The sequence below is a fragment of the Argiope bruennichi genome, chromosome 4 (genome assembly GCF_947563725.1).
Source record: "Argiope bruennichi chromosome 4, qqArgBrue1.1, whole genome shotgun sequence".
NCBI classification, from domain to species: domain Eukaryota; kingdom Metazoa; phylum Arthropoda; class Arachnida; order Araneae; family Araneidae; genus Argiope; species Argiope bruennichi.
The window spans coordinates 117,064,747-117,076,667 of NC_079154.1; the positions used below are offsets into that span (position 1 = coordinate 117,064,747).

The 11,921-nt window shown below is 26.6% G+C and overlaps 1 protein-coding gene across 1 annotated transcript; it reads right to left on the reverse strand.

The window, feature by feature from the left end:
- On the reverse strand, positions 1–9,213 carry LOC129966513 (BTB/POZ domain-containing protein KCTD5-like). Its single transcript, XM_056080947.1, has 6 exons — positions 8,921–9,213; positions 6,504–6,612; positions 5,716–5,807; positions 3,773–3,871; positions 2,180–2,308; positions 1–681 (listed from the first exon to the last, which is right to left on the reverse strand). The coding sequence occupies exons 1-6, from the start codon at positions 9,128–9,130 to the stop codon at positions 652–654; spliced, it is 669 nt and encodes a 222-aa protein (XP_055936922.1). The 5' UTR covers positions 9,131–9,213; the 3' UTR covers positions 1–651.
- Positions 9,214–11,921: the final 2,708 nt, after the last annotated feature.

Here is an 11,921-nt window from a genome sequence, read left to right on the forward strand (position 1 = left end):
AGGCAATGAAAATAAAGGTATGTTTTAATCAGGTTTTGGGTCAACTTTTATAAAAATAATTATGATAAAAAATATAAAAAGTTTGAATTTATCAACAACATTATTTTTAAGCTTTGGCAAGGAAAAGGCAAACATAATTAAAATACACACAATCATTTTATTTTTATCATTTACATTCTTTAACAATAACAAATTTGTGCATGGACACATTTCATAAATATTACATCTTGTTTTTCATATTAATGCATTCTTGAAAATACAATAAATACTTTGCCTCATCTGGTAAAAAGCCATTTAATATTGCAAAGGCAACAATAAAAATTTAAAGCTGTAAGATCTAGAAACACATCAATATCATAGAGTCAACTATAGGTAGAATGTTTTAATTTAACATCAAATATATGTAAACATGTATAAATATTAATACAATGTTATGAACAGTTGGTTTTACTACCCATTAACAAATAAAAAAAATAGGTTCAATGTCCTTTAATATTCTTTTAAATAGAAGAAAATGGTCTCTCACAAAGTATAACATTCCAAAAAATCAGAGCAAAACACCAAGACAGAAGATTTACAGAAATATATTATCACAGATGTCTACACATCAACAACATCGTTTCTTCATTAGTAAGGGGAGGTGGATGGTATTCACATTCGTGAGGCTTTCTGCTGTATAACCTAATTTTAAAAAATAAAGGGGAATTTTTTAAAAAAAATAAATTAAAAGAATTATTACTCAAAATCCAAAAATTTGCTATTAAAACATGCTTCCAGAAATCATTATATGTTAGATAACTTAAGTATTTGGCATAGTGACCAAAATTGCAAACCCACTAGAAATTTAATCCACAGTATGCTACTATAAATACATGGTTTACATAAGCCTAAAACAAAATTTTGTAGCATTCAACAGTTTTAATAAAAAATTAAATCAAAATTATTTTTAAATATAATGTACTAACTTTCAAATTAAACAGAGATGTTATTAGATTAACAAGTTTTTTTAACATTTTTTTATATATTTATCAGGAACTACATAAAAAAATTATGATTTGATAGTCTTTTTCAAAATATTATTTTTATCAGCATTAAGATATCTTTTGAATAGTTTCTACATCCGATTTACTTATATACTAATTAGCAATGGAAACTAAATAATAAGGGTCAATAGAAATTTACATTTTGATTTAATATCACAACTACTAAAAAATTTGAAATATAAGTATATATATATATATATATATAATATTTCAAACAGCAACTACTAAAACTGTTAGTCTAATGAAAAAAGATATATTTTTCCATTTATATAAAACAGTAGATTTCTTTTGCAGATTAAATTTATATGTGCAAGTTCAGAATCATTTCATACAATTATTCAATTATTAATTTTTCCCAGAATGGATGTACACTTAGTTAGTGTTTGCAAGATTTCTCTCGGAAATGGACAGTGATGGAATACCGGGGACAACTGCAGACATATTTAAAAACCATAAGCATTTATGCAAGTGTGGTCGATTTTGTTTTTGAGTTTTTCTAATTATTTTAGAGCTAGTTATTATTTTCTAATTATTAGCAGCTAGTTTTAATTTAATACAGAAAAAAAATATGAAAAGTTAATAAGGACATAAATTAAAGTAGAAGCGAAATGTGATATGCAAGCAAAATAAAGAAAATGTCAAAAAGGGCTAGAAATAATGTCATACAATTTCTGCACCTTAGTCAATATTTTACTGTCTCATTACTTATATGCATAATATGAATATAAAAGTTTCCCTATGTTAGTAGAAAAAAGATAGAAAAAATATAATTAACTATCTAACATAACTAAATCAAACTATCTTTCAATGTCATTTCACATAGACACATAATATCAATGTAAAATCCATGTTTGGCAGGGGGGGGGGAATTAGGAAAAAAATATTTATGGACTCTTGCGCTTACTAGAAAGTCAATGAAGCTTTCCTTAAATGCATATTCCCCTCATCAATTCCTACTGAGTCATTAGTGTCTTAAAAAAACATGTGTAAAGTGATATTAAATGTTTTATTTTAGAGCAGGTTATTTTTTAAAGATGGTGTTTGCTTTTCTTCTTGATATACAGCATGCTAATGATATTCCTTGCTTAATGCATTTCCTTGCATATCTCTTCATAAAAAGGAACTAAGATTCTTACCTTAGCTCTATCGGTAGGTTCAAAATCTGAAGAAATGGATGATGTGCCAGGATATTCACGAGACACAACACATAAAAACTCAGCATGATCCTCATTCCCATAATTGTAAGAAGAACCAATGTTAATGAGCTTCAAAAAAATAAAATAAAATAAATAAATAAATAAAAATATGGTATATTGAAAATCTGAAACTAAATGACAAAAATGGAGATTGATATATATATATATATATATATATATATATATATATATATATATATATATATATATATTTTCTATATGTAACCCTTATCATTAAAAGAATCAAATTACACAATTTAAACACAAATTAACGCAATTATTGAGGATTCACCTCTCTCCTTTATACATTCCAAAGTTGTTTCTTCTCCATAAAATCTTTTAATAAATTATTTTAATTTTTTCACACATTGATTTTTAATAATGTTTCTTAACAGCCAGAATGGTTATTACATACAACAAATAAAAAATTCATAAAAATGATAAAATTAAACAAAGAAAATATTAATGCTCATTCAATAATAAAAAAAAATACAATTTTTTAGATGAGTGAAATATTTGTCAACTTTGAAATATTTGATTAATCTGAATGTCAGCAAAGAATTTATAACAATATTCAACAAATTTATAAATGTTAAATCTGCAAAAATTTTGTAGCATTAAATAAATGGTAAAATTACACTTTTTATTTTAATGCATTGCACTTCAAAGAATTTGTAATCTTAATAAAATCTAATTTTATGAATACTTTAAGAAATGTGTTAAATGCATAACTGAATTAAATAAGATAGTTTTCAGTTAAAATAATTCTTTAACAATTATAAAAATAAAAGGTATTCAGATATCAGCTTATAAAGATAGACATGTTCAAACATAAGCGGCAACCAAATTAATTTGTTTACTGTAAAACTCAGAAAGAAACAAATTTAAAAAAATGTCCACTCTGGAAAGTACTGAATATTCAAATAAACACCAAAAATTTTTAAAAATCATTTAAAGCTCCCTATTTAAAATTTATTTTATTTCAGAGAAATTATTATTTTTAAAATGAAGTATTTCTAGGTAATCAATTTACCTAGAAATCAATACATATATAGACAAATATTAGTAATTAATGTTATATCACTTATTGCAAAAACTACTTAAATTATCTCAAATTCTAAAATTACTTGAATTAGCTGAAACCATCTTTAAAAGTGAAAATAATTAAATGTATATATTATGAATTTCATCTGCTTAGATTTGGAAATTTCTTTAATAAATTTACTAGTAAGAAAACGATCAGGATGTCAATTTAAAAAATAGTTTGCAAATAATCTAGGAATTGCTCAATGATAATATTAAAATCTATTAAATCTAATCAATGATAATATAGAATGTGAATATCCAGCACACATATACATATAAACAAACAAAAACCTAAAAATCAGAAACCACTTTTAACATTGCTCCAATTTTATTAAACCGGTTCTCTTTTGGCTGTACCAAAAATCCCATAATCATTAACAAAAAAAAAAAAAAAAAAAAACATTTGCAAACTATTTTTTTTAAATATATAACATAATAAAATCTTACCTGCTCAAATTTCCAACCGTCAGACATTGTTGAAACCATCTGAGTGAGCTCATCTTCATGACATTGCAGAACTCTGTATACATGCTTCCTTGAATCATTCTAATAAAAGAAAATTTTGTTAAATATTATAATAATCAAAATTGTGAAAGTTATCAACATTATAAACTTAAATGGAAAACTTGAAAGAGCTATGACTTTAAATATAAGATCATAAAAGAAGCATAGAGGTTGCAAATATTTTCAGTAGATGCTAAATGTTTTAAAAGTAATGCAGAATAAAATGACAAACAAAAATCAATTAACAGATTTTCTTTTACACTAAGGATGTCTAACTTAAATACTAGCAACCACAACTAAATAAAATCTAATTATATGTATATTGGGTACCAAAATAAAAACCTTCAGATTTTATAACAACAAAGGCTTATTTTGAAAACAAAATATAAAAATGAATAAGATACTGACAAAATGCTTTCTTCCTTATGCTTGGCACCTTTTTGCTACCTTCTTTCCTGCTTCAGGAAATATCTAATATGCATTGATTATCTTCATCAACTGACCCAAGGTGAATGTCAGCAATTTTAATCTACATTTATTTATTTCTATAAGAATAAACTATTTATGAGCAATAATATATACTTCCAAACATGGAAATTTCATATGCCAATCTTTGAGTGTCTTCAAACCTGGCTGACAAATATTTGCAAAATTTAGGCATCATGAAATTTTACTTTCTAATCTTGAGATATGCAAAGGATTTCAAGCATCCCCAACAAAAGCAATAGTATACTAATGGCATAATAGGAATGTGTTTATTATTGGCTCCTGAAAAATTCTCCAATAATGATGTGGGAAATAGTGTGTTGAAGTAACATGACTAGAAATTTATCTTTATGTTTTTTTTATTGATACTTACATATAATTAAGACAATTTAAAAAGAACATTAAAATTACAAAATTATTACATAATTACCCCATAGTTTAGTATATACTGTTATGTTTACTAGGCTGCAAAGACTTTATGACAAATTTATATATTTGATTTACACATTGTTTCTGTGCATATCATGTATTTAAAATAATCTTATAAGACAGGTTCAAAGTATTTACCAAAAGCATTGACATACAAATAACATCCATAAAGCATCTTTTCAAAAATTTCAAAGCAGATTCTGAACATATTCCATTGCTACTATGGATCTTCTTATTAAAGTGCCATGCATAAAATAAATATTAATGTTTGCAATACAAGAAATATTGCACGTTATTCATAAGTAATCAATGGTTTAACCGAAATAGACATGATTTTTTATAAGGACCCGCATAGTAATTCCCTATTGCCCCTTTATATAATATTTATGAGTTTAAATAGCTATTCTACTTTTGCTTCTAACAAAGCAATTGATTTACCCTTAAATTTTGTTGATAATATTCTGCATCACACAACATATAAAAAATTATCATAATTCACATTTCCTTTTTATTTTAAGAACTATCAAGGAATAAAGATTTTCTCTCCACGCCTAATGCAATAAAAATGTTTAGTTATTAATAAACAAAATAAATAAAATTTCCATAAAAGTCATACAATGTGTATATGTAAGATTTTGATATGTATTATAGCAGTTCCAAGATTCAGCCGCCAAAAGCAATCAAAATATATTGACAAAATTGTTGCATCATGTAACAAAACTTAGTATAATTTTAAGGTTATCAAAAATAAATATGGGTGCTGTTTTAATATTTAATACCCAGAATTCTTATTACAAACATGTTACTACTTTTAGAATTAATTAGTCAAAATTTGGGTATATTATCCTAATTGCTTATTCAGTACATTAATATTTTTTAAAAAAACTAATTTAAAGATATCCACATAATATGAACCCTTCAAAGTCTACTAATACTCTAATATCTAGATAAAAAGTATGAAATGTAATAACCTTCGTCATTTTCACATGTTTCTCCTTAATCTTTTCTTTTATTAATCTGATTAATTCTGTGATGTTGTAGAATTCTGCTTCTTCCAACACTCCTAAAAATACATATAAAATTAAACAAAAGGAAAAGATTAATCTGTTTGTGATCTTTTAGAAGCAAATAACAAAAACCGTAGTGCAATCAATAATAAACTATCATTTGATGACTTTCAACTTCACCATGGCAACTGTACTTAAATGTGTAAAATTTGTCGTAAAAAAAACTACAATATTTCAAACCATTTCACATGGGTCTTTTTTTTTTTTTTTTTTTTTTTTTTTTACAAAAATAAAATTTAGAGAAAAAGTGTATTTTTATATAATTTTTTTTTTTTTTTACACAATTCTTTCAGCCTGGCATTTTCTTGCAAATAGTATGATGCAAAAACTGCTATACACAGAAGTATATGCAGCTTTTGATTCAAATTTCAACTTTTGATTTGATGAAGAAAGTGTTCACAACTTTTAATTCAAATAAACTTGAAACATCACCAGGCCATGGTTTCAAGCACCTCAAATATCCATTTTTTTTTTTTTTTAAATTAAAGAGAGACTCTTTTCAGTATATTTGGTGAAAGTCACAAAAGGTTATCGTTCAATCTTGACAGATAAGAATTGTGCAATCTTAAGGTGCTTAGGAAAGAAGTACTATTAGTACTATTTGACGTACAAGTAATGTGGTTTTTTTGTAGCTTTCTGTAGATAATCAATTTGAATCTTCTTTCTCTATAATATCAAAATCAGCAACTCACCTTCCTCTGCTAAATTTTTATTTATAACCAGTTTTCCATGACGAAGGTAATTTAAAATGGGCCCAAAGTATGAAGGATCTCTATCAATTAAATATGCACCAGTTTCATCCTATAAAAATAAAGGGGGGGGGGGAATTATGAATATGGGTAAATATTTTAATACAAAAGAAATCCTACCAATCAATGTATGCCACTTAATAGATAATTATTCAAAGTATGTTGAAATTAATCTAATTTGATAAATTATAATCATGAAAGTTGTGTTTTTACAGAATCAGATATTCATAATATTCTTCAAGGATCATTTCTATATTCTTCTTTCACCCTCTCACTACTAACCTGTCCCAATCCAGATATGATTAGTAGTTTTGAAAATTTTCAGGAATGAGAGAATTAAATCTTCCTTTGTAAGATATAAAATTATATGTATTTATTTTATCAAATAAAAAAAATCTGGAACTTTTCAATGTTAATTATTCAATATTTTCAATAAATTGACATTATATTTTCAAAAACATCTAATGTTGTATTATCCGCAAATAATTTTACATAATATCAGTAGATAAATTCTTAACATAAGGGGAATAAATAGAATTTCTCAAATTTTAAACAAGATTCAGTTTTTGACCAAAATTATTAAAATAGAATTACAGAAATCCTCATTCTCAAATCAGGGCCAGCTTGATGCAAAATTTATATTACTAACATAAAATAAATGATTTATGTTATTTCAATTATTACTAATATTCTATTTAATTTATTAACAATAATTCAAATAACAAAAATAATTGCTTCATAAATTTATAAAATATAACTGTGTATATGAATTATTAAAATATAATTGCAATACATGATTTTTGTTTCATTTTCTTGCATATTTTATAAAAAATTCTCTGATAACATAATAAATTAACTTTTAGCTCAGTTGAATTAAACACATATAATTGTGAAAGATCTTAATGAAAATGCAAACTTAAATGATATGGCCAATCTTAAAAAAGTAATACAATTTATATTAAATAAATTATTTTTAAACAGATGTTATGATATTTGTATTTCTAAGACAAAGCGATGGAAAATTTTGACTTTAGTAAACAAGTAAGTCAATATTATCACACAACGTCACTTTTAATTTTGTGTGTGTATTAGCATTGCGTTCAGATTGCATGCATACGATTGTTCTCAGTCAATCTATAAATATTATTCAAATTACATATGATATGTTATGCTTGCAATAAATTTTGGACCTACTAAAAAAATGCCTCATTCAGTTTTGATTAGAACTGTGTAGCCAGCTTTTGATATTTGTACACATTACCTTGCCTTTAAGTATGGACATGAAATATGTAAAAATTATGTGATAATATTCAGATGTATATATATTCAGTTAAAACATGAATTCCTATACATTAGCACAAATTTAAAAAAGTTTCTGAATTGCAAAGAAACAAAATTAAATAAACTAATTGGTCAATGTTTATGAAATCTTTACTTTTATAAATTTATCATTCATTTCTTAACTTTAATAAAATATTTCATAAAATATCAGTAAAAATGGGATTTATGATGTATTATTTACATGAACATCATAAGAATTTTTTTCATAAATTATCAGGACAACAGAACAATTCATTACTTCTATGAAATGCTTCGTTCTATGAAGAAATTTGTAACACATGTTACATTTCATTGAACCAATTCACATATATATAAGATTAAATCTTACAATTCCATAAATGAGATGAGATTCCATAATGATATTAGATTACAATATTCTAAAGGAATTAGCAATTTTTGACAAATTCCTTATTATACCAGATAAGTCAGCTGATGGAATTAGCTTTTTATATGTAAAGTTAGTTATGAAACTTCTGTTCAAAATATATCCAACATTTTGTATCACACAAAATAGGACTGATTTTAATATTATATCAAGTGGAATACATTAATCTAATGACAGTTCTGATTTCTAGATTTTTTTCTTAATTATTACTTTTAATTCCTTTAAGAACTAAATTTACAAGCATTTCTTAGACTTTTCAGCCATTCTTGCTATAATTCTTAAAACTACAGATCGTCATTTAAATTATAACCAATTTAAAGTAGTATAACTTACTAATTCCACTTATAATTAGTTTTTTTTTTCGCCAAATGAGTAGCTAAATAATATAATGAACAATTTAAGATTTGATCTTTAAAAAAACCACATGCTTTCGTGATTGTAGAAATATGCATATGATCACGTTTTCCAAGTTCAACTAATAAACAAAGGTTAACAGGGGAAAAATATATTAATGAAAATAAAACTTCGTTATATTTCTCTTAACACTTCCATATTTCATTAAACATATAGCGAATTACCAGCGAAATGGGCGAAAATGACAAATTCCAAAACAAGACAAAATAACAACAATCACCTTATCAGAGTTTAAGTCTGGGTCCTCTTGGCATAACCGGTATAAAAAGGAGTTGGGGTCACGGCAGAGCGTAGTTTTAGTTGTCAAGAAATAAGTCCCGCCGACATTTAATTTTACCCATTGAGTTTTTCTGTAAGATTTTTCATCGGCATCTTCAAAAGATTCAGATTCATTGCGGTCGCTGTGATTTAAGTAATGTTTGGTAGCCATATCTTCTCAAATCAAAATATCGATTATAAACCTAAACAACAGAGACCATCCACCTCACGGTTCCAATCAATGTCACAGTTACACGGAACAGATTTGATGCCAAAAACGAAACCGAAACCTGAAAGGTAAAGTTAAATTTTTCTCTGACAGCATCAATATGTTGGTTTCAATCTTCAGCTTCCCCAAGATGATAAAATCTCTACAATTTTCATTGTTCTGAATTAAAGCTAACGGTTGGATAAACTGGGAAGAGATTTTTTATTTCATGCGTTAAAATAAAAGTCGATTTCCCATGAAAAATCTTCAAGGAAAGAATCATTTTCTTCCACAGACGGTGACCAACTGTGAGCACAAACGTCAGAGGCTATCTACACGTGCCTAAAGACGCGCGACGGCATCAAAATGTAGTTGATGTACAATGTGGTGCTAAGCCGACTGCTATTTTATGACATTGCAGCTTTAGATGCATGATAAATCCATTTCTCTCAAAAAATTTTCCTCTCATTACTTTTTCTTTTAAAAAATGACGGAAAGAAACAGCAAAATGAAAAACTGGTATAATTAAGCCCTAAATTGATATTTATGTATCATTACGTGCAAGCGACTGTATTGATCAAACGAGAAACTTGTATATTTTATAAAGAATACAAGAATATTATGATAGTATGTGGTGAATTGGGATGTGCGAGGATAGAACCTGAGACCGTATGGTTACAAGTCCAGTAACATGACCATGACACCAAAGCAATTGCTCGGGTAGCGTATTTGTTAACTGGCTTATATGCTATTCACTAATGACTCTTCCTCCAGTGAGTCGAAGGTGAGGCGAACGATACGACTGTTGATGTAGCCGTTGAGTCTAATGCGCCTGTACCCCTTGGAGTAGCGCCAAGCGTTATGGCGAGCGTGTGTGGTTGCTGTTGCTGCGTCAAGTGAGTCTGACGACTTTGGTTTGCTGCGGGTAGATGGTGCCACAACAGCTGTACGAAGGTTGCAAGTTCATCGACTGAGGTCAACAATGTGGCGAATTAGAATGAGCGAGGATAGAACCTGGGACCTTCGCAATCCAGTAACATGACCATGATACCATAGCAATTGCTCGGGTAGCGTAGTTATTAACTGACTTATATTCTATTCACTACAAGCACATATAATATTAGGAATACCAAAGAAAACCGAATAACTGTATTGAAACATTGTAGATTATGTAATATAGCTTATGCGACTCTAAATTTTAAAAATATTATAAAAGTAAACTTTAATGTAAAAATATTAATTTTAATTCTAGATATCATTTGGCATGAGTAGTTATTTTTAAATAAATCATTTCGATAAATATTTCTTAAATGCTGAAAATTATATCACATTAGGCGATATAACAAGAACAATATTATAAATTCTGCGTTTGTCACCATTATCAAATATAACGAAATGGTATGTTATAATATTGAAAACTTCGGTTTCATATTCAATGCTGCAAAAATATTGTAAGCTAGCTACCTTTGGCTTATAATATTTTTCATATGGATTAATGGTTGTTAAAACTTTCAATTAAATATTTTTTGATTTAGGTCTTAATGGTTTCCTCAGCAAAATAATTTTCTTCCAATTTTGATAGACGTATATCTAATACTATTTAAGATGCCTTACATCGTCCTGTACTTGACATTTCCCCAATTTTCTGCATATATCTTCATATATCCAATTTTATCACAGGAAAGAGTAGTAATATTTAAGAATGGAAGCATATTAAAAAGTCTTCCAAAAGTAAGTAAATAAAATTTTATTACATTTCCTCACATGATTCCAGATTATTATCAATCCTCTGTCAATTTTATTCTCAAATTAAGAACACGTTCTTTTGCGGACCAGATCGTTTTCTTTCATGGAATTAAAACCTTTTCTTTTTTGTGAAATTTCTCTTGCGAAATATTTTCTCTTTTCAACAAATTTCTTTTTATAAGGCAATGCTATCTCATTCAAAATAAACAAACAAAAAAGAAAAAAAATTACTTTAAATTAACAACCTTATTTAAATTCACTTGATTCTGATATATGGTGCAAGATTCTCATCGAATCTTGGTGCATATAACTTTGACACTTCGTTACTCATTGCAAAGATTTTTGCTATTCTTATTTTTTACTGTTGTTTCCAAATAATAGTTATTTCAATCACAATTAAAATGTTCAAGGTCTTATTAAGTCTACGTAAATAACTTCAAAAAATTTAAAATAAAGAAAAATGTCATTTTAATTTTCTATTTTTTCCTTTTAATATAATGAATATATATAGAATGCATCAAAAAAGTGGGAAAAGCGTTTATTTCTTGAGAGAAAGTGCACTTATACTTCCAACTAGAAGGTTTTTTTTTTTTTTTTTTTTTTTGAATAAAGTAAATAACAAAATTATGTTTCATCTTCTAGGGAGATTGATAATAAAAAAATTCATGAATTTTTATACTGCCTTTACAGTACAAAAATACCAATTTGTAAAATATGTTCTTTTCATTCATGTATGCACACAGACATTTTCACACTTCTATTCATCTATGAAATTTGCAGAGATAAGTAAAGGCAAGTTTATTTACTTAGATAACTCACTTCCGGATGGCTCTTGAAAGAGTTTATCCATTGCATGAATTATGGATGATAACATATAATAATAAGCTATTAAAAGATTGGAATCAGAAAATAATAATACACTTATAAGCACTTATTAAAATATTTTTTAAAGATCCATTTTTTCTTTGTCGTATGATTATTTAAACCAAATATTGCGCAGTAGCTTCTG

Excerpts from the sequence above, each read along its gene's own strand:
- LOC129966513 (XM_056080947.1), bottom strand. The coding sequence starts at position 9,130 with ATGGCTACCAAACATTACTTAAATCACAGCGACCGCAATGAATCTGAA. Across the intron at positions 3,872-5,715 it reads AACATGTGAAAATGACGAAG|AATGATTCAAGGAAGCATGT; the intron begins GTTATTACATTT and ends TTCTTTTATTAG. Across the intron at positions 682-2,179 it reads AACCTACCGATAGAGCTAAG|GTTATACAGCAGAAAGCCTC; the intron begins GTAAGAATCTTA and ends TTTTAAAATTAG.